The sequence below is a fragment of the Zasmidium cellare genome (assembly GCF_010093935.1).
Source record: "Zasmidium cellare ATCC 36951 unplaced genomic scaffold M409scaffold_29, whole genome shotgun sequence".
NCBI classification, from domain to species: Eukaryota; Fungi; Ascomycota; class Dothideomycetes; order Mycosphaerellales; family Mycosphaerellaceae; genus Zasmidium; species Zasmidium cellare.
Window position 1 is genome coordinate 343,434 of NW_022986973.1, and position 27,109 is coordinate 370,542.

At 54.6% G+C, this 27,109-nt stretch overlaps 11 protein-coding genes across 11 annotated transcripts; 5 read left to right on the forward strand and 6 right to left on the reverse strand.

Moving 5' to 3' along the window:
* Window positions 1-821: 821 nt before the first annotated feature.
* Window positions 822-2,499, forward strand: M409DRAFT_68340 (uncharacterized protein; the record flags this gene model as incomplete). Its single annotated transcript, XM_033817793.1, has 3 exons — window positions 822-1,310; window positions 1,402-1,804; window positions 1,862-2,499. The coding sequence occupies 3 exons, from the start codon at window positions 822-824 to the stop codon at window positions 2,497-2,499; spliced, it is 1,530 nt and encodes a 509-aa protein (XP_033664659.1).
* A 346-nt stretch (window positions 2,500-2,845) lies between these two features.
* M409DRAFT_57254 (uncharacterized protein) lies at window positions 2,846-3,262 on the reverse strand (the record flags this gene model as incomplete). The annotated part of the gene is made up of 1 exon (XM_033813573.1): window positions 2,846-3,262. The coding sequence occupies one exon, from the start codon at window positions 3,260-3,262 to the stop codon at window positions 2,846-2,848; it is 417 nt and encodes a 138-aa protein (XP_033664660.1).
* Window positions 3,263-4,090: 828 nt separating this feature from the next.
* On the reverse strand, window positions 4,091-4,998 carry M409DRAFT_25954 (uncharacterized protein; the record flags this gene model as incomplete). Its single annotated transcript, XM_033807895.1, has 2 exons — window positions 4,091-4,797; window positions 4,875-4,998. 2 exons carry the CDS (start codon window positions 4,996-4,998, stop codon window positions 4,091-4,093), a joined length of 831 nt encoding a protein of 276 aa, XP_033664661.1.
* A 448-nt stretch (window positions 4,999-5,446) lies between these two features.
* M409DRAFT_68341 (uncharacterized protein) lies at window positions 5,447-8,976 on the reverse strand (the record flags this gene model as incomplete). Its single annotated transcript, XM_033817794.1, has 3 exons — window positions 5,447-8,708; window positions 8,771-8,884; window positions 8,936-8,976. 3 exons carry the CDS (start codon window positions 8,974-8,976, stop codon window positions 5,447-5,449), a joined length of 3,417 nt encoding a protein of 1,138 aa, XP_033664662.1.
* Window positions 8,977-9,643: 667 nt separating this feature from the next.
* M409DRAFT_68342 (uncharacterized protein) lies at window positions 9,644-12,256 on the forward strand (the record flags this gene model as incomplete). Its single annotated transcript, XM_033817795.1, has 3 exons — window positions 9,644-11,369; window positions 11,460-11,989; window positions 12,020-12,256. The coding sequence occupies 3 exons, from the start codon at window positions 9,644-9,646 to the stop codon at window positions 12,254-12,256; spliced, it is 2,493 nt and encodes an 830-aa protein (XP_033664663.1).
* Window positions 12,257-12,708: 452 nt separating this feature from the next.
* Window positions 12,709-13,962, reverse strand: M409DRAFT_57258 (uncharacterized protein; the record flags this gene model as incomplete). Its single annotated transcript, XM_033813574.1, has 4 exons — window positions 12,709-12,761; window positions 12,810-13,643; window positions 13,699-13,744; window positions 13,837-13,962. The coding sequence occupies 4 exons, from the start codon at window positions 13,960-13,962 to the stop codon at window positions 12,709-12,711; spliced, it is 1,059 nt and encodes a 352-aa protein (XP_033664664.1).
* Window positions 13,963-14,835: 873 nt separating this feature from the next.
* M409DRAFT_57259 (uncharacterized protein) lies at window positions 14,836-15,588 on the forward strand (the record flags this gene model as incomplete). The annotated part of the gene is made up of 4 exons (XM_033813575.1): window positions 14,836-14,867; window positions 14,921-14,929; window positions 14,983-15,415; window positions 15,469-15,588. 4 exons carry the CDS (start codon window positions 14,836-14,838, stop codon window positions 15,586-15,588), a joined length of 594 nt encoding a protein of 197 aa, XP_033664665.1.
* A 1,574-nt stretch (window positions 15,589-17,162) lies between these two features.
* On the forward strand, window positions 17,163-19,552 carry M409DRAFT_68345 (uncharacterized protein; the record flags this gene model as incomplete). The annotated part of the gene is made up of 4 exons (XM_033817796.1): window positions 17,163-17,738; window positions 17,788-18,610; window positions 18,660-19,087; window positions 19,142-19,552. 4 exons carry the CDS (start codon window positions 17,163-17,165, stop codon window positions 19,550-19,552), a joined length of 2,238 nt encoding a protein of 745 aa, XP_033664666.1.
* Window positions 19,553-20,698: 1,146 nt separating this feature from the next.
* M409DRAFT_57261 (uncharacterized protein) lies at window positions 20,699-22,095 on the reverse strand (the record flags this gene model as incomplete). The annotated part of the gene is made up of 2 exons (XM_033813576.1): window positions 20,699-21,873; window positions 21,927-22,095. The coding sequence occupies 2 exons, from the start codon at window positions 22,093-22,095 to the stop codon at window positions 20,699-20,701; spliced, it is 1,344 nt and encodes a 447-aa protein (XP_033664667.1).
* Window positions 22,096-22,630: 535 nt separating this feature from the next.
* On the reverse strand, window positions 22,631-23,808 carry M409DRAFT_57262 (uncharacterized protein; the record flags this gene model as incomplete). The annotated part of the gene is made up of 2 exons (XM_033813577.1): window positions 22,631-23,686; window positions 23,797-23,808. 2 exons carry the CDS (start codon window positions 23,806-23,808, stop codon window positions 22,631-22,633), a joined length of 1,068 nt encoding a protein of 355 aa, XP_033664668.1.
* A 1,010-nt stretch (window positions 23,809-24,818) lies between these two features.
* On the forward strand, window positions 24,819-26,986 carry M409DRAFT_57263 (uncharacterized protein; the record flags this gene model as incomplete). The annotated part of the gene is made up of 3 exons (XM_033813578.1): window positions 24,819-25,174; window positions 25,234-25,337; window positions 25,392-26,986. 3 exons carry the CDS (start codon window positions 24,819-24,821, stop codon window positions 26,984-26,986), a joined length of 2,055 nt encoding a protein of 684 aa, XP_033664669.1.
* Window positions 26,987-27,109: the final 123 nt, after the last annotated feature.

A 27,109-nucleotide genomic window follows, 5' to 3' on the forward strand; every position in this document is an offset into this window, starting at 1 on the left:
CACAAGAGTCAAAAGAAGACGTGACGTTGCTTTAGCCTCACCTCACCGGTAATTAAAACCACGCGCACCACTGCGACCCATGAATCAGCAAAGCAATCAATCTTGCCCTACGTGCCAGCCTCTCACTGCCGACATACAGCTCAACCAATGTGCGACACGGCTGCAGAATAATATAATTCGGGCGCGGTACCGATGTAACACCCATGTCGCTGCTCGGAAGCAGAGCCGACGCAACCGGGTGCGATGCGATGCGATGAGGGAGCTGTGCGTAAGAAGTCTGGCGCCACAGGACTGTGAGTGAGCCCTGCTTGGAGCTGCTGCTTTGTCTCGACGAACCAGAGATGGACACGACTGCCGCGACGACGATGATGATGGATAGGCGGCGCGGCTGCTGGGATGAGCTCGTGGTATGTATGCACGATGTCTTGCGTGTTCAAGAGAAGAAAAGAGAAGGGACGTGAAAGACCACGGCGACTACGGCGTACGACAACAACATTGCATTCATCACGCCGTCACCTTCGGACTGCCTCTTTTGTCCCAGCGCTCTCCGCTCGGGGACAGCCAAAAGGGGCGGCGGCTTGTCTCATATAGTCGAGCTCCGCCGTCGCGAGTTTTCTCCAGCCCTTCAGACGCCGACGTCGACCTCACTCCTGGTCAATTGGGGTAGCACGGTGGAGGCCCGCCTCGCGGAGAGCGTCAGCGGCAACAGGCAGGCCGACATTCGACAAGACGCTATATATTGACCAGAAGACTGGGCGGGGCCAGGTCAATTTCTTCAAGTTTGTTGACTTTCTCATTCTTTCATTTCCATCGTCGTGAGCATGGCATCTACAGTCCTCCCTGGAGCTCGCGCTGGCCGCCGAGTAATCCAGAGCCTGCAGAAGACATCAAAACAAGCAGTCCGCAATGCAGCGACAACCTCTCAGAAACGTGAAGGCGACATCTCAGATGCGTTCGCGAGTCTGTCAGGCCTGACATTCAAGCCCCTCGAGCCTCGTTTCGCCGACCTCAAATCACAATTGATAGCCGGCAATGAGGAAGCACTATACGATTCTTGGAACAGACTGCTCGCTTCGCTGCGAGAAGAGATCCCGCTCATTGCTGAGAAGGGACCGAGAATTGTGCCCGAGATTGATTTCAAGGATATCGACAATGCGAGCGAGGAGTTTAAGGCTGAACATAGGAAACGCGGTGTTGCGGTCATCAGGAACGTGATGCCTGAGCAGGAAGCGCTGGCGTTGAAGAAGGAGCTCAGAGTGTATCTTGAGGCTAATCCGTCGACGAAGGCGTTCCCGGCGGAGAATCCCCAGGTATGTGTCAAAGGAACATGGCATTGCATGCGATATGGCCACTCAGAAGTCTATTAGAAAAGCGAGAACGCTCATGTTGACATTTCTATAGGTCTACGAACTCTACTGGTCGCCCTCCCAAATCAAGGCCCGCTCCCACCCAAACCTCATCAAAGCCCAGCGATTCCTGATGGAGTTCTGGCACTCGAAAGACCCCAATGCCCTGATCTCCAGCAGCCATCCCATGATCTACGCCGATCGACTCAGGATGCGGATGCCAGGCGATGCGAAGTTCGCTCTTGGTCCTCATGTTGACGGTGGCTCGTGCGAGCGATGGGAGCCGGATGGTTACGGCAAAGGCAACGTGTACGACGCCATCTGGCAGGGCAAGTGGGAGGAGTACGATCCGTGGGAGTCGAGCTGTCGGCTTCCGGTCGTCTCTGATAAGTATCAGGGTGTGGGTGCTTGTAGTATGTTCAGGATGTTTCAGGGATGGTTGAGTCTGAGCAATACCGGTGAGTCGCACGGTCTTGTCTATCGAGGGAGACCACAACACACTGACTTGATTTTAGGACCCTTCGAGGGCACACTCCTCGTCAACCCCCTCCTCAGCCGAGCAACCGCCTACTTCTTACTCCGCCCATTCTTCTCGCCCAAAAAGCCAGCCCAAGACCCCACCGCAGAGACCTACGAGGAAGCCTTCCTCGCCCCCAACAACTGGGAGCTCAACCGGACGCCCGACTCCTGGCTCCACGGCGCCACTCCCGGCCACGGACAAGAACTTCGTGCCCAGCTTCATCCACATCTCAACCTGCCCAGCTCGATGGTCCACATGCCTCGCGTGAACCCAGGCGACTACGTCAGCTGGCACTGCGACACCATCCACGCCGTCGACTCCGTTCACGCCGGCAAGAGCGACTCGAGCGTCATGTACATCCCCGCTTGCCCTTTAACCGTCTCCAACGCCGAGTTCAGCGCCCGTCAGCGAGAGACCTTCCTCAACGGCACGCCTTGTCCGGATTTCGGGGGCGGAGTCGGAGAATCTCAACATATCGGCCGTCCGGGCGTCGAGGATGTGAGGAAGGTCAATCCGGTGGAGGGGATGATGGCGTTTGGGCTTTTGGAGTGGGATAGCGCTGAGCCGAACCTTACGGAGGGACAGAAGGAGGTTATGGATCGGGCGAATAAGGTTTTGGGGTTTTATGCTTGAGTGAAGTTAAGTGAATGTTGGTGTTTTTGATGCTGTGCATTGAGCGTTGGGAGTTCTGATTTTTTTTAAACTTTTTTTTGGGTTTCGGAGTGTCGCAGGACTCCAAAAAGACTGTAAAGGAGATGTTGAAATGATCAAGTCAAAGATTCAGTCGTACGCCCCAAGACCAACAAGTCCTTGTCGAAATTCGCCTCGCGCCCCCTTTCCCCTTCACAGCTCGGATTTCAAAAGCCCAACAAACAGTCTCCGCCGACATATTTTCGCGGCGGCTGACATGTCGCCATTCTCCAACAATCTCCTCCCTCTCCAAATCCCGCTGACTTCAAGATCCTCCTCTCCCCCAGCCTCACCACCTCCCCGTCCTCCCATCCGCCATCTCCGTCTTCACCAACCTCCCCCTTCTATCCACTCCATCCCCATCACCCCGCCCCTCGCCCTGCAGCAACTCTTCACCGCCCACCTCCCCCCTCCCCAACGTCCTCTCCTCCCCCACCAAAATCCACTTCTCCCTCCCAAACCTCCACCTTGCCATCAAATAACACCACCTCGCCTCCGCGTAGATCTGCTTGCACGTGTACAGCAGCGCCGGGGAGGGCAAGAATTCGTGGATGCGGGAGATGGGGATTTCGGTCTGGGTCGGCATGACGTCCGCGTAGGCGTGCTGGAAGATGAGTTCGCGGATTTCGGCGGGGAGAAGGCGCAGGAGGGGGGAGGGTTGGGTGGTGTAGTGGATTGTGGTGGTGGGGAGGGAGGGGTGGGGCATGGTGCGGTGGGGATTGGTGGGATAGTGGTTGGGGGTCTGGTGGAGGCGTTGGTGATGGGGTTGGGGTTGGATTTGGTGTTTGGGGGTTGGGTTGGGTGTCGAGGGCTTTGGTGAAGAGGTATCGTCTCCTCTTTGATTGCTGTTCGTAACTTCGTAAAGGTAGAGCAGAGTCTGCGATGTAGATGTGATGGTGAAGAAAGATCAAGTAACTCATATCCTTTAAATACCCAAAATCCAACATAGATTCTGGCAACATTCCATAGTGTAAGTGCGTGCGTGCGTGCCATATCCACGGCTGATTTGAGCAAATAATGCTTGAACGAATCGTTTGTGGTGTTTCTTTGCTTATGCCTCGTGGAGAAGCCCCATGGTCTGGATAGACTCCTGGTCAGCACTTTCGCAAGTCTGGTACGGGCTGTACCGGACTATGCTGTGGCGAGTCGTGAAATGTTACCAGAGTGGTGTGCCAGTATTGAAAATCGGATTGGTGACTTGCTGGTGGCTCAGAAAGAGGACTTGGCGGAGAAGAAGATGTGAACTCAGGAGCGCACAGAGAGACTTTTGTCATTACATTCCCCGTTTCGAGAGAAGCGTCTTAGAATCTATAGTACTGCGTCAAATGGGAGACCCTTTTCGACGAAAAAGTCCACTTACACAGACGCCCAACCAAAAAGTCCCAAACGCCTTCGCTACTACGCTCTACATCCATGCCATTGACACTATTCCCACCATGCTGATCCTTTAAAAATGCTGTTTCCTGTCTTGAAACCTCCTCGACATGTCCCTTCGTCGAAGACTCGTCCTATGAGATCCTCTTGAATGCGAACATCAGCGATCAAGCTTGACACGCTTATTCGGTTCATCGGAAGATGCACTCACGTCCACCATCGCCTCATCCCCATTGCCACCACCGATCTCCACGACCTCCCACTGCACACTCGTCCTCCCATCCTCGGACGTGTGTCCGCCCATCCGCCGCTTGATCCTGCCCAACCGGCTATCCGCGATCATCTCCTCGAAGTACGGGATCCCGCGGTTCTGGAGGTTGTGCGGGGGTTGCGTGGCTTCCCGAGTCGCCGTGCGGATATGCGTGAGGTGGTGAGAGGCGGGAGCATCCACGCCAGAGGGCGTGTCTTCGTTGGTGGGGATGTGGTCTTCGTCGTCGATGGTGCCGCCGCGGACGAGGCCTTCTGTTGAAGGTTCCTCTTCTTCCGAATCAGTATCCGGCAGAATCCTCAGCGCCTCCAGCTTCTCCAAACTCTCATTGAGCAAAGAGCCCAACGTGACGTCTAGGTATCCCGCCTCGTTCGTCGTGGTGTATGCGTGTAGTCCCTCATTCCACCTCGTCAGATGACTCCCGCAATACCCGCAAAACTGCCTCCTCGTTGGTGGGAGCGTCGGGTTCTGCGCGGGGGTGTTGAAGGTGCGTTTGATCGAGCTGTGGGATTCGTCTGGGAAGAGGGCGATGGTTGCGCTGGAGTACCAATCGAGGGGCACACGGAGCCATGCTGTGACGGGAGAGGCCTGGGTTCTTCCTGTTTTGACAATGTTAGTCTATGTGTCCATCAATGTCCGCATGCTGCTTCAGCCTGACATGTGATCAGAGACGTACGGGAGAGAGCTGTGTTGTCGAAGAAGACCTGGGCGAGCGAGGCGGACTGCGCGGGGATGATGACTTCGTATTGGTTTCGTTCGCAGGCGCAGGATCCGAAGAGGTGGTTGATTGCTTCTGCCATGGTGGACAATCCGAATACACGTTGGTGAGAGGGAGAGTTGGAGGGTGGTTGTTTGATTTGAGTGTTTCGGTACCTTCAAGCGTGCTCAATGCACGTTCGAAGGTGAAGCTCCGAAAGTTCTCGAGAGCGCCAGATCCTTACGTCACGTTCGTTCGGCGGGACTGGGCATCGGATCAGGGTGGTGTGAGCATTCAAGGCAGTGATCAATTGGAGAAAACGCCTTATTGTCTGAGAGATGGTGATTCTCTCAAGAAAGATACTTTATTTCTTTTGGGCAGAGGGCGTTGAAGCAATGTGACCATCACGTATATCTCCAGCTCCTAGATGCATATCCCCTCCTCGTTCCAGTTAAAGTAGAACGTGTAGATGGCCAAAGGGCATGTAGATCATATCATGAAGAGCGGTGCGTTAACGCATTCAGTGTGGGTATGTACATCGCATTATGTTTCTACTGCGTCTGATCCTCCGCTTCCCCATCCTCATCAGTCGTCATGCTCATCTCACTCAAGCTCGGCGTCTCATTCCCCTTCTTCTTGCTCCCACCACCCAGCTTCAACACATTGCTCCAGTTCCTCCCGCTTCCCCTCTGAACCTCCTTGCTCTCACGCGGCAGACTGCTCACACTCGCGCTGAGCTGGTCGTCCTCCTCTTCGGTGGTAGGAGGAGCGGAGGTAGGGATCGAGGAGGGGGAGTCGAGCTTGCTCTTCTCGCGTTTGAAGGTTGGAAGCGCGAATTTGCCGGAGCTGGACTTGCGGGAGAGCTTTTGCATGAAGCTTTCCTTGCCGGCGGAGCTGCCGCCGAGTAAGGGCGATGGGGCGGCGGCGTCTGAGTTGGTGTAGGAGGGCGTTCGAGCAAGGTCCTGGGAGTTGCGAGAGGACTCGGCGATGGAGGACTCGATCGTAGTCATAGAGCGAGTGTCGCGGGTGTCCTTCGACTTGCGACTATTCGGCGGCGACTCATCGAACTCGCCTTTGTCAGGGTTGGGAGTGCCATTGGTGGAAGAAGTTCCGCCTTCTTTCAGCTTGCTGAGTTTCATGCTCGAGAAGAAGCTCTTAAAGTCCTTAGCGTTAGGATTCAGCTTGGGCACGTCCTCATCCACAGCAGCCTTTTCAGCCTTTTTGGATCCAGGAGGGGGTTTCGTTCCGATTGCACCCAATCGAGCGGCACGAAGAGAATCGGTGGTGTCAGAGTCTTCATCTTCAAGGATGTCCTCTGGTGGCCCACTAGCACCATACTGTGCTGATGGTCGTCGAGATGGATGTCGAGAGCCGAAGACACGAGACTGCTGAGGCGCATTCCAGCCTGCGCCGAAAGCGAGTGGGCTGCTCCTCGCCCCGCTTGCAGCATCACCAGAAGGCCATGTATCTACACCCCATCTGCTGCTGTCGAACGATGGTCGCGGCAATTCGTTCGAATGGGTTGAAACAGGTCGAGGTGATGTTGGACGTCGACCGAATGGCGTGAACGCACTGGGCCATCCATCGCTCTTGTCCTTGCTGCTGAAGAGATTGAAAGCTCGGCTTCGTCTCGAAGAGCTGGCCGCTGGTGGTGGAGCGTCAAAACTACCATCATTGCCAAACCCGCCCACGACGGCCCCAGATATGCTGCTGTTCCTCTTTCTGGTATTTGAGTCAATCCCGGGTATGCCTTGATCTTGACGCGGCATCGAATGGCTCTGCGCTTTGCCTAGAGCAAGACCATCATCGGCTGAGGTCGTCTTTGCTCGCTGCTTGATGCCAAACATGCCACTGAAGCGGCTTCCAGCGCCACCATTACTCGTGGCACGATTGGATCGTACTGAGCGAATCGACTTTCTATCGGCATCCATGGCATTGTCAGGTGAGCCTATGTGAGCAAGATTCTGCTGACTGGCCTGAGGACTTGCGAAGACACTAGGCGACCTACTGCTCGCCGAGGCAGGAGATGCAGGTCCTTGTCCAGTGTATTCTTGAGCGAGTTGGCTTGTGGGTGGTCCAGGTATGCCTGGCAGTCCTGGGAGCGAGCCAAGGCCAGGAAGAGGCGCAACGAAATCAGAAGCAAGCTTATCACCATCACCGAACAAGTCTGCAGGAAGCAACTCAGCGCCTGCACCGGGACTCATTGGCGCGCCACCAGTCAGTTTCTCCTTCTCTTCCTCAGTCATGGCAATTTCGTCGGTCGGTCCAGATATCGTCATGCCGTTGTGGATGTTCAAGAAGGGCGCAGATGGAAACATGGAGGCAGTACTAGTCATGCTAGGACCAAATGCACCAGAAGTGATGGGGAATCCAGCCATGCGTGGACTGTCCGAGGAGCTGTGTCCGCTCTGAGCTCTGCGACTTCGTTGGCTGTCTCCTCTCCGCGGCAATCGTTCTTGCGTGGCTGGTGGTGAAGTGTATTGTGCAGCTTCCTCTTGACGTCTGCGTGCTCGAAGGGTATCCAGATAAGCGGCCTGCTCGCCGTAGAATCGTTTCGCCTGCTCGAGCTTTTGCACGGTCATCGCGTATTGCTGCTGCATTTGACCATATTGGATTTCCCACTGTCGCTTCTCTTCGGCATCTTGCTGCAATTGTTGGACGAGATTCGGTTCGTGCTGGTCGCTAGTACCAGGCGAGTTGTTTCGCATCACACGCTCCAACTTCTTAATCTCGGTGCTCTTTTCCCTGATCTCATCGTCCAGAGCCTTGACCGCCGCAGTCTCCTCGGATTGTTTGCTTTGCAGCTCTTCCCGCTTTTCAGTGGCCTTGCTTGCTTCTTCTTCCTTCTCCTGCCGTATCTTTTCGACTGCCACTTTGTACTCTTCGACCTCCCTCTCCCATCGAATCAAGTCATCCTTCAGCTTCTGCCTCTCCTGCTTCTTTTGTTGCAACAGACGCTCATGCTTAGTGCGTTCGTTCTGTGCTGCCGTATTCTGGCGCTCGAGTGTGTTGACCTCCCTCTTCAGATTCCGACTTGCCCTCTCTTTCTCCATAGCCTCTGCTTTCAAACCATCACGTTCCTTGATCAGCTCATCCTTCTGCCGCAGTTCTTCCTCGTCCTCCTCTTTCGCCTGCTTTTCCGCCTCATCCGTCTCCCTTCGAACAGCATCCAACCTCTCCGTCAACTGTTGGATCGTCTCGGCTCCCTCGGGTGGCTCTCCCTCATCGTGGGGTGGATCGTGTTTGTCTGAAGGTATGCTGACTGGAGATGGTCTACGTCCTCCAGTAAGAGTACGTTTGACCCCAAGACCAGTGCTGCTTCCCTCGCGTGTCATAGGTATGGTATCAGGTGAAGCAGGTGCGATATCCTTCAAACCCCTAAACGGCCTGACCCTCGGCATGACCTCATGCGCAGCATCTTGATCCGTCTCATGTCCGTCTGCAGAGATAACGAAGAAATCGCCTGAATTGGCCGGCTTGGTCCTGAAGCGGATCGGCGCGCTTCTTGAACTGAACTCGACATTGTTGACCAAAGATACCCTCACAACATAGAACCCCTCAGGCTGTAGGCCGGTAATCGTCGCGGCGGTTTCGTGAATGGATAATGTGTCAATGACAGTGCCGTTCAAGTGAATCTCGAATTTCATGGAAGTCTTCGGTTTCTGTTTCTCGGGTAAAGAGATGTGAACGATAGCACCATCCGCCTTGATGCTGGCGAGATCGATGATGGGCTCAGAAGGAATATCGAAGCCTAACAGACCAGCAAGCTCTTCCAGAGGCTTGTTTAATACCTGGTATGCTCGGTAGAAGAGCCTGGGCGGGGAGCGGTTAGGTTACAGGGTCTTTGAAGAAGCTGCACTGGCAGGGAGGCATACCATGACATGGCAACGAAAACAATGACCGGCTTGAAGTAGAAGGCAAAGGGAACAGCGAGCGTCTGCAGCATGGTGGCACATCGTGACAACCATACGGGGTCCAGCAGCGAGAGTCTGGCGGATTCGAAGGCATTATCAGGGCCGGTGGACTGGGCGTTTGCAAACAATGCGGGCCGGCGAGGCTTCACATTGTTTTGTGCCGCCATGGTGGAGGGTGGTAGAAGGCAGCATCGAGCTGCGGGCGAAGGTCCGTGGAAGGAGAGGCAATTGGGCGGATTGAAGGAGATATTGATTAGGAGGAAGAGGCTTGCAGATAGTGGTGGAGTTGGCTGCAGTCGGTCTGGCGGTCAGCAGCAGCCATGGTCGGTTCGGCGCGCAGTTTGGCTTTCGGCAATAATGCAGAGGCCGAGCTGCACCCCAGGCCTGATGGGATGGGCGTTGAAGGAGAGTTGGGGAGAGGTGCATCCATGTCGTCCTCAACAACCACTGTACCAACACCCTCTTCAACCAACTGTACCATCATTCACGACGTGTATTACTTGACGAATTCATTGACACATTGACTGACCTTCGGCATTGTCCTGGCGAGTCTAACCACGTTCTCGGGATTCACTGCATGACGTCTCCGGGAGTCACGCACGCTGCTTTGCTTTGCTGACAACCCAGCACCGTGTGATCGCTCCTCGTGGCCCGCCCCAGTCGCCGCAGAAACGAGCCAGCCGCGACGTAAGAGGCAAACACTCGCTCGCTCTCCATAGAAACCACCGCCAATTCTCCGAGGCGTCTTCCTCCTCGAGTCCGAAACACCCTCTCCACCCACCACTCATCAATCCCGCCGCCGCCGTGGACTGGATCGTTCCCTCCAGTGCTGCCATGCAGTATGTGCGCTCCATCACTGGATCTGTCTCGAAGAGTTGGAACAGTATCAATCCTGCAACCCTCTCCGGCGCAATCGATGTGATTGTCGTAGAGCAGGAAGATGGCTCTCTCGCTTCCTCGCCCTTCCACATCCGCTTCGGGAAGTTCAGTCTGCTCAGGCCGTATGAGAAAAAGGTGGAGTTCCAGGTCAATGGCCAGAAGCAAGAGTTTCCCATGAAACTGGGAGAGGGAGGAGAAGCGTTCTTCGTTTTCGAGACCAAAGAGAGCGTGCCAGAGGCGTTGCAAACATCTCCACTTGTTTCGCCTGCTTCGAGCCCTGAACTACAACCGAGTCCTCCCAATACAGCCAGCCTCCAGGAGCCAGATGTCTTCGATTTGGAACAGAGTGATTCCTTACGTCCAAGGGCGCGTGATGTGAAGAGAGGGCACAGCCGAAGCACGACAGAGGGCATACCTATTCCTTCACTTCTGCGGCGACCGAACAGCGACCTGGGCCAGCTATCACCACTCTCCGGCTCGCCCGATGAACCTCTCAAGCGAACTGCCTCTGATGACTTTGCTATCTATGGCGAGCCGCACTCGATGCCCAAGCTGGATCGCATGGCCTCGGACAGCGCTGTCCCTGCGGCCAAGGCTGCCATCAACGAGTCCATGGAAACGAGCGAACTCATCCCTTCCGCAAACTCCGACAGAGCACTATCACCTATGCGAGATCACTTGGACCGATCCAGCAACGCACCATCCGTGGACCAAGAGGAGGCCAAAGCTCGGGCCATGAATCTCTCCAAAAAGCTTTGGACTTCGAATATAAGCAACCAGGTTACAGAATCAGGGGATTTGATGTTGGACATGACTGGATTCAAGAGTGGGAACATGGAAGCGCTGCAGGCTGAAGGGATTGCGCGACAACTGCTTTCAGAAGAGCTCGAGGGACCTTACGATATTGGCGCGTTGATTGGGGCTGACGAGAAGGGCAACATCTGGATATACAGCAGTGAAGAGGCGAAGGAGGCCGCAAATAAACGAGCAGCGGCAGCGGCAGCCTCTGGTATCAGCAGCTTCAATCCTGCGGCATACGCTTCGACAGATGCGATATCCGACCCAGGCTATCACAGCGCCGACGAAAATGAGAACAAGTCTGACTTGGATGGATCGCACACTAGGCGGGATTCTGACAGCGCAGTGGGCCTATCTTCGCAACCTCATTCACCTGCCATCGTTGGAGACCCCAACAAGAATTACGCCAAGACGCTGCGACTGACTTCAGATCAGCTCAAATCGATGAACTTGCAATCAGGGGCCAACTCGATGGCGTTTACGGTCAACCGCGCGACTTGCAATGCCACACTTTGGTACTGGAAGCACGACGTTCCAATTGTGATTTCTGACATTGACGGGACAATCACCAAATCGGACGTCCTTGGTCATGTACTCAACACGATAGGCCGAGACTGGACACACCAAGGAGTTGCGAAGTTGTACACCGAGATATCATCCAATGGCTACAACTTTCTCTACTTGACCAGCCGAAGTGTTGGCCAGGCTGACACCACAAGAGCATATCTGAATGGAGTCGTTCAAGAAGGATACCGACTGCCTAAAGGACCAGTTATCCTCAGTCCAGACCGCACAATAGCAGCTCTCAGGCGAGAAGTCTACCTCCGAAAACCCGAAATCTTCAAAATGGCCTGCTTGCGAGACATTATGGCCCTCTTCATCGGCCACGGCGGCGCCGACAACACCCACGAGGATCAATCCGCCGGCTTGAAACCCATCGAAGGCATCGAAGGCGGTCTCGGCACAGGCAAAGGCAAATCCGGCAGCCCGTTCTACGCAGGTTTCGGAAACCGTCTCACAGACGCCCTAAGCTACCGCTCCGTCAACATCCCCAGCACGCGTATCTTCACCATCAACAGCAACTCCGAAGTCTCCCTGGACCTCCTCTCCCTCAACAAGTACAAAACCGCCTACAGCACCATGCGCGAAATCGTCGACCACTACTTCCCGCCCGTCGGCCTCCTCGTCAAAGGCGGCGGGGAGGAATTCACGGACTTCAACTACTGGCGCGACAAACCCCTCGACATCGAAGATTTCACCGACAGCGAAGACGAAGACGACGCGATCGATACCGCGCTCGCACGACTGGACCCCACGGACACGAGGGAGAGTATCCTCAGCGAAGACGAAGCGGGCGATCTCGCGGACAGCTACCTCTCGGATCCGCGGGCGAGTCTGGATCAATCCGTCACGGAATCTGTGATTGAAGACGATGATCTCACCGCCAGCTCAAGACTCGATGACGACGAGGAGGAAGAAATCGACGAAGAAGATGACGAGGACGTCGATGGGGAAGAAGATCTGGATTTCGAGCTGGAGATTGAGGATTCGAGGGGTGGTGCGGGGGTTGGGGAGCCGCGCACGCCGAGGTTGGGGTCGGATTTGAAGGGGTTTGGGGAGAGGGGGGAGGGGAGGACGCCTAGAAGGTCGAGTGATGGTGATGATGATGATGATGATGATGGGGAGGAGGTGTCGCCGAGTAAGAGGGCTACGGCTGGACTGAATCTTTCGGCGTTGGATCAGCAACAGCAGCCGCCGGCGGGGAGGTAGGAGAGTGGTGGTGTGGAGGGGTTTGACTTTGATGTGATGCGTTCAAGCGATACAGAAAAAAAAAGAGGGAGCAATGCGTTGTTCTTGAAGAGTTGCATGCGTGTGGTGTTTTAGGGGGTTCTGTGTAGAAAAAGGGGTCGTATCCCGCGAGCGTGCCCGTAGAAGGGAGAGGGCTTGGTATTAACGAATTTCGAAAGATGTCTTTTATAGCCATTGATGTGTCTGCTATCTTACATTCGTCTCTGCTTTTGCTGGCGTTCGCGTCATGTTATCCAGGATCTCCGTGTTGCTCTGGATGAGTCGGTTGGTAGGCGATTTGCGACGCAATGTCACTCTCCTGGACGAGCTATCTGATCGTGCCAAGCAGTAGCTCTTCCCAGCCTTGATGTGTTGTAATACCGTCAAGAAAGGCGAGACGACCATGTTATGACCGAAATCGCCCTACCGCTCCTCTACCTAGGCAGCTCGCCCAAAAGCATCGTCCTGTCCGTACTAGCCGAGAGAACTATTCACCGTCAGTCGCATTCTCCCACTAACATCAAATCTCACTTACTCATCGACCCATCTGGGGATATCCGCACATCATTCACCGTGCCCTTATGTCCAGGAAGCTTCTGTAACAGCTTGCCAGACTTGCTATCCCAAATCGTCGCCGTCCCGTCGCCACCGCCCGCCGCAATCTTCTTGCCTTCGCTGTCCCAGCATGCTCGAATGAGGTTCTTCTCCAAGCCCACGTGGGCGCCGTCGAAGGCCTTGATTGCGCGATCTGCTGGTGCGAAGGGCCGGATATCCCATGTTCGCGCCGTGGAGTCGTGTGCGTAGGAGAGGAGTGATTGCGAGTCGGGCGATATGGCGAGTGAGGTGATCGTGTCGGTGTGGCCCGTGAGTGTGTACGAGACCTTCTTCATTCGCAGATCCCAGACTTTGATCTCGTTATCGATGCTGCCCGTGAAAAGCTCGTTGCCTGCTTCCGCCAAGCACACCGCTGTGACAGGGAACTCTGTCGAAATCTCGTCGATCGCCGCCTTTTGTCGGGGATCCCAGACGCAGATATATCCGTCGTCGCTCCCGCTTACCAGGAACTCTTCACCTCTTCGACTCACGTCCAAGCAGTTGATCACCTCCTCATGCCCTACATGTTTCCGTATCCGCTCGCCGGTTTCGACGTTATAACTTGCGACGGTCTGGTCTGCGCTGGCGCTGTAGACGACTTGGCTGTCGCGGGACCAGTGTAGGTCGAGGATTGCGGACTTGTGACCGGTGAGGATGCCGTAGTTGGAGCATTCGCCGGTGGTGTTCCAGAGGAGGATGTTGCGGTCCATGCTGCCAGAGGCGATGTGGGAGCCGGAGGGGTCGAAGCGCGCGGTGAAGATTTCGCCAGAATGACCTGTCCGCATAGTCAGTATCTCTCCCTACCCTCATTGGACATGTTCTCGTCATACCGCTCAACTCCATAACAGGAGCTTGGAGGCCTGCCGCTGAATTTCCCTATTCCACCCATTCTCGATCAGCCGTCCGCTCCTTGACGTGTTGGTTTAGCTTCAAAAGAAAGCCGTAGGTGTGCCACTGTGTAGACTCACCCCTTGTATGAGTGCGCCGCCATTCGCCTTGACCAGCGCGCCATTGGTGTCTGCTTCTGATCTCTGTCTCTTGACCAGCTGTGTGCTGCCGAACGACTCGCCCGCTGCCCTCTTTTCGCCCGACATCTTGACTCGACTTCAGCCTTCTCTTGTTCAATCGATTTGTGTCGTGTTGGTGTCCGTCAAAGTCCGGCACTTGGAGCTCGACTTGGATATTTTTCGAGTTTACTTGGTGAAGTTCGCAGCAACTCTAAATTGAGCTAAAAATTGCCAGCCCCACTTTGACGCACGGACTCCAGACATCGAATGTCTTGCTTTCCGACTGCTTTCGAGGAATACAGTACTGTTCACGCCCAATACACGCCATGGCCGTCGCCGGAGATGGGAAGGAATTGCTGACTTGGTAAAGGAAAGGGGCAACGAGCCAATGCAAATGAGTGCGCACAATTTGCGAGAGCACTCGCGACGCCTTGGCTTATTACAACTTGTACTCTGTTGGATAAATATATACTTGATTCTGATGAGCATGTAAACTCCTGTCGCAGCTATGAGAACTAGCCCTGCCAGTTGCTGATGGTCAATTTCCTCATTTGATGCATTGATTGGGAAGAGTCTGTAGAACGCAGGAATTTGTGACTAGTCTGAAGTCTCCAGAGACATGAGAATGCCGTTGAGAAGACGATGGCCTGAAGAAAGAAAGAACTCGCACGGTCATCTCAGACGTATAGACATTAATATCTCAAGCCCAAAATTCCCGTGCCCAGACGTGAAGTGAAGGGAAGAAAGGAAGCAGGGCATGAGCCACGATCCGCGCTGGTGGGACGCCGGACTCATCTCCACAAACATCCAAAGCACCTTGTTTCGACGACACCCTGTCTACCACATCATCGAGCGCAACATCGACAAGACTTGGTCACGATTGCACACACGGAGAGCAATGAGGTGAAGAAGAGAGTGTGCGCCTCTGGAAGCAAGGCGCATTGAACACAGCTTCTCATCATGACTTCCAAAGCTGCCCGGATGGGCGAAGAGTGAGCACGAGAATACATACCATAGAGAGGCGCGCAGACTGACAGTACAACAGGGTGTGGAAGTGAGTTGAGCTGTCACAGGCAACCGAGGACAACATGTTAATCATTCACACAGAACCCGGGTCGAAAAAATCAACGCCGAAGTCGTAACCCTCGCCTACGGCACCATCGTCGCCCAACTCTGCCGCGACCTCACCCTCCCCAACACCTCCTCCAAAACCGACTACACCGCCGTCAACACCGAGCTCGACCGCATGGGCTATAACATCGGCATGCGCCTGATCGAAGACTTCCTCGCCAAGTCCAACACCGGCAGCTGCAGCAGCTTCCGCGAGACCGCCGAGATCATCTCGAAAGTCGGGTTCAAGATCTTCATGAACATTACGCCTGTGGTGACGAACTGGAATCAGGAAGGCAAGAGCTTTCATTTGGTGTTTGAGGAGAATCCTTTGGCGGACTTTGTGGAGTTGCCAGATGATGGGAGGGCGCAGGATGAGTTGTGGTATAGTAATATACTTTGTGGGGTCATCAGAGGGGCGTTGGAGATGGTGAGTATAGGAACTTGAGTTCAAAGGGATGGGTATGCTGACAACATGTTCAGGTGCAAATGCAGGTCGAGGCGCATTTCGTGAGTGATGTTCTGCGTGGGAATGATACCACAGAGATGCGTGTGACGCTGTTGCGTTACATCGAAGATGAGATGCCTCCAGACGACGAATAGAATACGAATGGAAGCTATATGGGCGACAAGCACGAATGTTCCAATGCTTCTTACCTTGCCACAGGTACAAGAAAACCACTACCAGGTTCAGTTTCCTATAACATCTCCCTTAGTACCCTCGTGGTTCCGTTCAAAGTAGAACGCATGGAACTGTTATCTCTCGGAATGAACAGAAGCAACTACGCTTCTGCTCGCATTTTAGGCAGATTAGATTGCTTGCGAGAGATGGGGATGAATCTCCCACTTTGAGCAGCAGAATACCTAAACGTGGTTTGCAGTACCGACCACAAGCACATCGCTACGTGAAACTAAGAAGACAGTACTTTGCTGTTGTCTCTGGTGGCATCATGTTCACGTTAGCCTCTCCATACTCCTGGCAATTCCGTCTACCAGGCTCTGGGGAACGTGACGTGGGGTGATGGGGTCACTAGATGGAACAGAACTACACGAACGTGACCTTAAACCCCAGAGCAGCCTTATCTGTAGAGATGTTCGGCCTGACATAGCCCTGTCCATGTGGAAGAACGGGTTGGGTGAACTCGGTGTGCGGAGGGGCGTGCTATTCGTCAGTTCTAGGCTCGCATCACCGATCATGTGGTGAGTTGGGAGGTCTTGGCGGACAGCGAACATCGATTTTTGAGGCTCTTGACCGACTGTTTGGATGGCTAGCATGAAAGGTGCAGGCAGTGGTATTTTATGCGATGTTCGGCGGAGGATGGTGAATTTCTGTAGCTGTCGTTGGGCATCACGTTCGATGGATGGAGGTGTTGGCCTTTCCTCCTCGAAGATACAACCTGATTGGAAGGGAGGCCGCTAGCGCGGTGGCATTTGGAAGTTGCGACCGGCCGGTGCAGCAGTGTTCTCTTTCCACTTCCACACTCTCGCCCTGCCGCCGTAGACGACAGACGCCGCGCGCGGTAATCCAGCACCCCCCAGGCGCCATCGCAGTCGTGTCGTACTGTGTGAACCAGCGACGCCACAGAGCCAGCAGCGCGGCACCTCTCGCCCAGCCAGCAGCAGCACCAGCCCAGCCCATCCCCATCTCAGCTTGGCTCCTGCGCGCAACTGCCCTCCGACGACGATCTCACCTGCACCTCACCTGCCAGCACCCACGGCGCACTCATCTACCGCGGCCAGCACCAGCCCACCGTACACACACACCACCGCCTCCCGGATACACGCCTTATTGTGCTGCGCGCCGCCGCCCGGCCGCAGACGACGGTGACCGCCAGCCAGCACAGCGTGCCCTCTTCGCTGGCAGGCAATAAGCGACCGACACGGTCCGTCGTGCTGAGCTTCTCCCGCCGCCGACTCTTCCTCCACCACCACCACCACCACCAGCGCACCTCACGCCCGACGACGCTCGTCGCCCATCGCTCTCTCCCCCGCCGCTCCTTGCGCACCTGCTCTACACCTCGCCGGCGACCCCGTTACACACGCGCCGGGCCTCGACGGGAGCCCGACGGTCGCTCGAGTCCGCCCCCGCCTCCGAGCACCCCTACCACCCTCCGCCGCGCTACCATCTCGAAACCCCCCATAAACCCACATCCCACATCTAGACCCCGCCCTGCAGCATGAGCCAGCAGCAACAGATGGCCATGACGGGCATGGGTGGTCCTGTCGGCGGTCCCACGCCTAACGCCCCGACACCGACAAACTCCATGTCTGGCCTTGGCCCGCAGGACTACTCAAAGCGTCTCAACTCCGCCATCTACGAATATCTACTATGTTGCGGCAAGTACGACGCCGCCCGCTCGTTCAAGACGGCGATGCCTATCGAGTGGCCTGAGGGCGTCAAGCAGTCCCCCAACCAGAACCAGGCCAATGGCGTTGACGTCGAAATCGAGTCGCGGGACTCCCTCAAAGGCAAGCCCGACGACCTCCCACTACCCGTCGCGCTATCGGAAGAACCAGGTCCGTTTCTCATGGATTGGTGGCTTCAGTTCTGGGAGCTATATCAAGGCAACCGCCGCAACGGCAAGCAGACTACCCTCAGCTATGTCGGCCAGCAGCGCATGGCGCAGAAGACCCGAACCGGCATGATGACTGCCATAGACCCCAACGCAGCGCAACGGAACTTCAATATGATGAACAACGGCATGGGAGATTTGAGACAGCAAACGGCCATCAAGAATATGTATGTGAAAGATGTATGCGCGACTTGAATGACTCCACTCACTGACATTCAACAGGAACCAGCAGCAACTCAATCAGATGAACAAGATGAGAGCAGGCCAAGCTGGAGCAAACCAGATGCCAGGTGCACCCATGGAGCGACAAGGCTCGCAGATGGACCGCAATGGATCTCCTAATGCTGGCACCGACGCTCCTTCTCCCAAACGGCAGAGGATCGAGGGCAACATGAATCAAATGAACCAAGCTCGACCTGGACAGCCGGGTCAGATGCAAGGCGGCCAACAGGTGGGTACCCCGTCCAACGCCCCACCCCTCTTCGATACTCTTCCTGCACACACCCGCGAGTTGCTGCTCTCGAGGGGTCTCGATCCCAGCACCATGTCTCAAGAGCAACTCCAGAAGATGTCCGCGCAACCCACTAACGTACAAGCAAAGTCTGTGGAGAATTATTCCCAAGCCATCCAACAGCACATGCAGGCCGCTATGCAAAGAACAGGTTCTAACGCGAACAAGGGCATGCCACCGAATCCCGCAATGGGTCCAGGCGGCGCACAGTCGAGTCCTATGAATCAGCAGGGCATCGACGGCGCCGGCGGCGAATTCTACAACAACCGAATGGGCATGCCACAGAACGGCGCTGCTGTAGCAGCTGCCGGCCAACAAGGCGCAGCCAACAACGGAAACCACGCACTACAAGACTACCAGATGCAACTCATGCTTCTCGAGCAGCAGAACAAGAAACGACTGCTCATGGCACGTCAGGAGCAAGACAGTATGGCTCACCCTAACGCGCCAGGCCCGAATGGCAACAACTTTGCTCCGGGCATGTCACCGCAGGGAAGCAGAGCTGGCGACCCGTCACCAAATCCCAATGAGATGAACAGAGGTAAGGTTATGATAGAGCCAAGCATAGCGTCAGGCGCTAACATCACTAGGTCGTGGATCGCCAACCCCTGGCATGATGGATCCTAGCGCTGTTCCAGGCATGAGACCTCAGATGGTTATGGGTCCAAATGGTCAGCCGGTGATGAGGCCGCCATCATCACACCCGATGGCCGGTCAGATGACACAACAACAGATGGAAATGCTTCGTGCAAACGGTGGTATGATGCCAAACGGCGCCAACTGGCAAGGTCCACCAGGTGGTCCTCAGGGTCCAATGATGCCAGGTCAACAGCCTGGTCAGGGACAGCCAGGCCAACCACCAAACATGACTCCTCGTCAAGGCAACATGCCTCCACCACCGGCACCAGCAAATGCCACTGGCACCCAACCCAGCAGTCCCGCACAGCCGCCTGCGCCGCCTACGCCTAGTCAAGGCAATAAAGGAAAGCCAGCGAACAAGAAGGACGGCGCGAAGAAGGTATGTCATTCCATGAAGGACATTTACATTCGAAAGCTAACACATCACTCACAGAACGCCCCTGCTAACAAGAAGGGTGCCAATGCTGCCGAAAGTCAAGAAGCCAATGCGCCGCCAACGCCAACGCCGCCGCCACCGATGACTCCTAACAATGCTGCTTCGTTTAACAAGAATGGACAGCTACCGAACGGCCAGCCAACGCCAGCACAGCAGAATGCCAATACGCAACCTCCTGGCGCACCTCCAGTGCAACAGCAGGTCCCAGACATGAATGCTGCGCCGTTTGGCAATATTACCGATGATGGATTCGGCAACATGGACTTTGCTAACCTGGATAGCGGCGATGTGCTCGATAACTTCGACTTTGACAGCTTCCTGAACAACACTGGTGATAACGATACCCTTGGGTTCGACGCCAACTTCGCGTTTGGCGATGCGGGTGCTGAATTGGACACGATGCATTAGGAGCCGGACGTGCCACTCAAACTCGGAACTTGCACAGATGCCGCGCTCGACGCTGCCGCGCTGGATTGGGATGCTTTGTCCCGATTGATGGCCGACGAGCTGGAATGCCGGGAAAAGAACCCTCTATTCATGGTCATTCCCGAGCAACTAGACCAGTGAGCTAGGCCGACGACTTCTATGCGCCTCTGTTGAGTCCGTGGCCGTGGAAGCTCACGACCAGCACAGTCGCCATGCCCACGCAGCAGCATTGTCACACGCATGAGGCATCAGGCAACGCCAACCACGACATCTCACCTCCTTACACGTCCTTATTTTCCGTATCGATACCCATACCAGCAACGGCGCCTTCGTTTCACCGGATATGTGTTTCAGAGCCATCTATCAGCAGTTTTGAAAAGAAGAAGAGGAAGAATTCACCGCCACCATCGCAAGAGCTTTTTACATTGTCCATATCACCGCTATCTGGATCGACAGCGGGACATCACGCAGAAGCCAGCCTGGCCACATCACACTCGGCGGGCCACAACGTGGAGTTTTGTTTTTTCCAAGTCATTCGCGTCCTTCGTTGAGCAGAAGTTTTTGTTTGGTAATGAAGGATGGCGTTTTCTATCGTCTCTGGCGGGGGTTTGGTGATGCCAAAGAGCAACGGAGTACATTATTTGTGTGTGTTTTTGTCACAGATGATGAGGACAAGACCGTCCTCGTGTGAACGATATGTGTGTAGTGTTTAGGGGCAACGCTTTATGGCGCTTTTTGTGGTACTTGCTACTTTTATGTAGTCAGGGGAGTTTCTGACTCTACTCTCTGGAAAGAGAGGGAGTGGAACTCGAAAGGCAAAATGATATATGTCCATATACATCGCTCTCACTCTCTCTTTTCACTTATCCTGCTTGAAGGCTGAAGTTGCTGGATATCAGTAGGTCGATGTGACCCTGAGTGGACCACGTATAAGCAACTGCGCTGCTAATTGTACTCGAGGCGCTTAGATGGCTCAGGAGTGACAATGACGAATGTTCCACTACTAATGGCACTCCTAAGCTGCTTAGATGAGATAGCTTAGGAGTAATAGGGATTGAATATTCCTTTTTAAGCGACACCACGATTGTATACATTGACCTCTGCATGTTATACATCATCTATCTACGTCTAATACTCCGTCAAAGGCGGACTACCCGCACAAGCCGGCTGCGAAAACCTCGTCTCCACAAACACCTTCTGCATCCCATCCGCCTTCTTCTCAAATTTCTCGTACACCTTATCGAGCTGGTCCACCTTGACCCGGTGCGAGACCATCTTCAAAGGATCAATCTCACCGCTCTGGATCTTCTTGAGCAGATCCTCCCAGTAGAAATGCACGGGTGCTTGTCCATTGCCGATGAATCGAATTCCTCGCTCCATCAACGATCCGATGTTGAAGTTGTTTGTATACCCGACGTAGACGCCTGTGATGCCGACTCGGCCGTAGTTCTTGACGCCTTCGATCATTTCGTTTAGGATCTCGCTGGTGTCTGTTTCGAGACCGAGGGCGATTTGGGCGGTGTGGAACCAGCCTTTGGGGTACTCGCCAGCTACGCATTCGAGAGCAACGTCTGGACCGTGGCCGTCGACCATCTCTTTCAGCTTCGAGACTACGGCCTTCGTGCCCTTGAGCTGTGAGTAGTCGATCGTCTCCACCTTCGGATATCGCTCCTTCATCCAGTCTAATCGCCAATTGCTGTCGATAACAATGACTCGTTTCGCGCCGTTCATAAAGGAGAAGTCCGCAGCCATCTGTCCAATAGGTCCTGCACCCCAGATGGCCACCACGTCGCCCTCCTTGACTCCAGTGTCGACCACGCAGTTCCAGCTTGTAGGTACAACATCGGAGAGGAAAAGACCCTTCTCATCCGGAACATCATCCGGCAGCTTCAGCAGATTGACGTCGCCGAAAGGCACACGGGTATACTCCGCCTGCCCACCAGCAAAACCTCCTGTGAAATGCGAATATCCAAACATTCCCGCTGTCCGCCCGCCGTACATCGCATTTTCTATGTTGTTGCTGTTCGTCCTTGCGCACTGCGAAGACAGCTTCTTCTTGCAGTAGAGACAGTCGCCGCAAGCGATCTGGAAGCTCGCCACTACTCTGTCGCCCTTTTGTAGACCCTTTACTGCTGAGCCCATATCGTCTACCACACCGCAGAACTCATGTCCCAAGATATCGCCTTTTGCTAATTCGACAACGCTTCCGTGCAGGAGATGGAGATCGGAACCGCAGACAGTGCTGCCGGTGATTTTGAGGATCACATCGCGGTCTTCGATTACTTTGGGCTTGGGGCATTCGACTGGCAATGATCAGTCAGACATCCTTGGTGATAGTAGAGAAGTATGGTCTTACCAATCTGCACATCGTTCTTGCCCATCCACGCCAAAGCCTTCATCGTTTCGTTCGGATCGCCATATTTCTCGCGGTCGTTCGCCGGGTTCGTGACATCCTGTGCTGTCACTGCGTTGTCGCCGTGACCTAGAGCCTTCTCGGCTTGATATGCAGCTTGTGAGAGAGCCATATTGCTTGGAGATAGAGAAACACGGGGTGTGATTGAGGAGATGTAATCGAGCAGTAGGGATCGCCTTCTCTTACCTCTATCTACCTACTACCTGAGAACTCGCGCTCAACGCGACTCCATTGCTTTGTTGTGAGCGCGGGAAACGTCATGGTGAGGCAAGAACTCATGCTCTGCATCAGACCCGACCTTCACCACTGCTCGCTTGGAGAGACTGCGTCATAGACTCTTGTTCGTTCTCCTCATAAGCTGTCGGCAGTTAATGTCCCTCGAAATGTTCTCTGCGTGATGTTGTGGGCTGTCCTTGCGAGGAGATTGTCTCGCTATAGAAGGAAGTCCAACTTCGTGCGAACTTCGGCCGTTTGAAAGCAGTGTAAAGTTGGAAGCGGCTGCGAGGGTCAAAGCGAGATATCGAGCGAGTATATACACATCTATTCGGACATCAAGGTGGACGCTTCGGGACAGGTGGTCGTGCATACGCTTTTTGATTGTCACAATAATCGTGTCTATCCAAGGATGCTTGCTTCCCTTTCTCCGTTCAAGAACTGTCTTCCACGCCCTCGATCAATGTCTTGATGCCTTTGGCAGCCTTGACCTCAGCGAAAGCCTTCTCCGCCTCTGTGAACTTCACTTTGCCCGTGATGAGAGCCTTGACATCCACTCTGCCTGTGGCAATCAATTCCACCGCAAGAGCGTAGTCTCCACCGCCATACCTGAAGCTTCCCTTGACGTTTAGCTCCTTCGCACACATGGCTCCGATTGGGAACGTAATGTCTGCTTTGCCCATGCCTCCTTGCACGTAGGTCCCTCCTACCCGCAAGACGTGTATGCTGGTCTGGATCGCAGGCTCAGCACCGCTTGCGTCGATCACGACGTCAGCTCCAGTGCCCAAGTCACAGTCCGATGTTATCCTCTGCGCGGCATCCTGAGCGGGCTCTCGTTGCGAGACGACGATATGCGTGGCCGCGTACTTCTTCGCGAACTGCAGCCTCTCCTCGTTGATATCCACAGCCACGATCTTCGTCGCGCCAAAGGACTTGGCCACGGCCATGCAGAGCAGACCAACAGGACCCGCACCAAACACAACGACGCTATTTCCCGGCTGCACGTTGGCCTGCCTTGTGATATGCACGCCGACACTCAATGGCTCCACTAGAGCGCCCTCTTCTAAGCTGACGTTCTCCGGAAGCTTGTAGCAGAAGTCCTCTGGCAAGCTATAGTACTTGCACAGGGTACCGTCATAGGGCGGCGTTGCTGCGAATCGCATATCCGGACAGAGGTTGTATTTTCCATCCTTACACCTTACGCACCTCCTGCACGGAATGCCCGGCTCCATAGCAACACGGTCGCCAACTTTCAAGCTCTTCACCTGTGAGCCCACTTCCGTCACGACACCGCTCGATTCATGGCCTAGGACCATTGGGCTCTTGACGATGAATTGTCCGATTGCGCCATGCACCCAGTAGTGAACATCGCTGCCGCAGATGCCGGTCCATTTTACGTTGACGATGACTGAGAACGGGTCGGTGAGGGTTGGTGTTGGGCGTGGTTCGAAGATTACCGAGCCTGGTTTTTGGAGAACGAAGGAGAGATTCTGGCAGGGTCAGCCATTGGTCACGTCTCTGTAGTTTAGAGAGCTTGGAGGGTGTGTATCTGATCAACCTTGATGATCTGCGGGGTGTGTAGGAGGTATTTTCCACTTACTTCTTGACCCATGGTGAAGTTTCTCTATTTCTGAGCAGAACCAACAAGGCGTTCAAGGATATCGCAGTTTGATTGAGGAGGATGGAAAAGTATGGGTTATTGAACACTTACAACACAGGCTGAAATGGTTCAGCCAAAGAGGTGGTTGAGAATTACATCGTGACAGAAGCAGCCCACCTTGAAGCAGTAGCAGCCCACCAAAAGTTCCGCAGAGGGATTGGGATTGAAGTCATGGCTCCCAATTCTTCCGGCGGAAAGAGAAAGTCATTCACTTTACCCGGCTTGGCGGATCTCAAGTCACGTGCAGCCATGAAAGCTGAAACGGGAAAGCCAAAGGAGAAACTGCATCTGTCCAACTCCATCACCAACAACAAGAACACAAGAACATCCAGGCGGCTCCAATATGCAAGCCGGCGCATGGTAGAGGCTGAGAACTCGCTTCTGACGTGTTTCGCATCTCCTGACGCTGCACCATCGCTTCTTAAACTTCCTTATCTAGAGCAGCAATTCGATCGAGTAACACGAAACCGCCAAGACATCAAAGATAGCCGTGCCTTATCAGTTCCTTCCGAACCACCACAGCAAAACCTCCCCCAACGGCTGTCTCCTACCACGCCGACCTCGCACATCATGAGCGTTTCGTGCTGCGTGCTCGCGTGGAGAGATGCATGCAATGTCCATGCCGGTTGCTCGCCCTTATCGGAGCCCTTTTGACTGTCCAGTCAGACAGAGCCATGGTCACCTCGCATTGAGCACGATACGTGGGAATTAGCGAAATGCTATACTGTTCACACGCACCATGTGCATACCCCGTGGGCCCGTCGGCCGGGTCCTGCGTTGGTTTTGGTTCGTCGTTGAAAGGTTATCCTGGGTCTAGAAGGGAAAGGTAAGGTTTGGGATCCTGGACCTCATCTACATATGTAAGCACGAGGGACGTTACTGCTCTTATCAGTTTTTGCTTTGACTCTCTTGTTTCAACGACTTTGGCACCAGGCTTTCGCAAGGCTTGACCAATTGCCAAGATGTCGACGACTCCTCCTCTCTCCCAGGCCACGGGCTATGGCGTTGTCATTGGCCTGGGGTTCCTGTTCGCGTTCGGAATGATGCTCACTACATTCGTGCTCAAACGCTACAACAACGAACTGCAGACATCCGAAGTCTTTAGCACCGCTGGCCGTACTGTCAAGTCTGGCTTGGTATCCTCTGCAGTCGTGTCTTCGTGGACATGGGCGGCAACATTGCTCCAATCTTCTGGCGTTGCGTACAACTATGGTGTCTCGGGCCCCTTCTGGTATGCAAGTGGTGCTACAGTGCAGATCATCTTGTTCGCAACACTGGCGATTGAGTTGAAGAGGAAGGCGCCAAACGCGCATACTTTGTGAGTTCAATCTCATAATCGGGTTGAGAGTGGACGCTGTACTTACAAAACTTGTACAGCCTCGAAGTTATCAAAGCTAGATATGGATCTGTCACCCACGGCGTGTACATCGTCTTTGGACTGATGACAAACATTCTTGTCACGGCTATGCTTTTGACTGGAGGTGAGCAACACCAGAAAGTACTCAATCGAAGAAATGTCAACTGACTTAGGACAGGTTCTGCTGTCGTCACATCTCTCACTGGCGTACCAACAGCAGCAGCATGTTTCCTCCTGCCCATCGGTGTCGTACTCTATACTGTCGCGGGTGGGATAAAAGCGACTTTCTTGACAGATTATGTCCATACTGTCGTTATTCTGGTCATCATCCTCATCTTCGCTTTCACTGCCTACGCCACAAACGCAATATTGGGGTCCCCTGGAGCTGTCTATGATGCCTTGGTCGCAGCCTCCGAACGCCACCCCGTGGAAGGCAATGCTGGAGGCAGCTATTTGACGATGAGATCGAAGGAGGGCGGCATCTTCTTCGTGATCAACATCGTGGGCAACTTCGGCACGGTCTTCATGGACAACGGCTATTACAACAAGGCTATTGCTGCTTCGCCTGTTCATGCTCTGCCTGGATATATCGCTGGAGGTCTCTCCTGGTTTGCTATCCCATGGCTCGCAGCCACCACCATGGGTCTTTCTGCTCTTGCTCTGGAGAACAATCCAGTATCCCCTACGTACCCCAACCGTATGGATCCAGCCGATGTCTCAGCTGGCCTGGTTCTGCCAGACGCAGCAGTCGCTCTTCTTGGATCTGGAGGAGCCGCGGCCACGCTCTTGTTGATCTTTATGGCTGTGACTTCTGCCATGTCCGCCGAACTTATCGCCGTATCCTCCATCTGGACCTACGACATCTACAAGACCTATATCAATCCCTCCGCCAGCGGCCGACGACTAATCTACATGTCCCACACCAGCTGCGTCGTCTACGCGATTTGCCTTGCAGCCTTCTCCACTGGCCTCCACTACGCCGGCATCTCGATGGGTTACTTGTACCTGCTTATGGGTGTCATCATTAGCGGCGCTGTGCTACCAGCGTCCTTAACCCTCCTTTGGGACCGCCAGTCCTGGGCTGCTGCCACGTTCTCGCCTCCCATGGCTTTGGTGTGCTCGATCGTAGGCTGGCTCGTCCAAACCCAAGCCCAATACGGCATCTTCAACGTCGAAACAACCGGCTCAAACTACCCAATGCTAGTCGGCAACGTCGTCTCGCTCCTCGCTCCGGCCGTCTTCATCCCCATCCTCTCCCTCGTCTTCAAATCCCCCAAATACGACTGGCTCTCCATGGCGGCGATCCGGAAAGGCGATGACTCGGACGTCGCAGCCGCGGCACACGTCGACATCGAAGTCGTCCCCGGCGAAGCCCACCACACGGATGCAGAAGAAGCCGCCGAACAAGCCAAACTCTCGCGCTCTGCCAAAATCGCCCGCTACCTCACACTGTTCCTAGCCATCTCCTTCCTCGTCCTCTGGCCTATGCCCATGTACGGCTCCTCGTACATTTTCTCCAAGAAGTTCTTCACGGGATGGGTCGTCGTCGGCATCCTCTGGTTGTTCTGCTCGAGCTTCTGCGTCGGGTTGTACCCACTATGGGAGGGCCGCAGGACCAGTCTCAGGACGATCAAGTCGATTTGGCTGGACATCACTGGCAAGGGGCGGCCGCTCACGCATGGTCAGGCGTCTATGGCGGAGGTTTCGGACGAGGATGCGAAGCACGAGAAGAAGACGGCGACGCCGCCGGAGGTGGAGGTCGGGAAAGAGTGATGTTGTGGTGCGAATTGGTGAACAGGAAGTGTGTGGTTTGTAGTCCGCTCGATTCGTCCCTGTCTTGTCTGTCGGTCATGAAGAAGCACGATACCATGGGCTTTGATTTGAGCGATGGGGTTT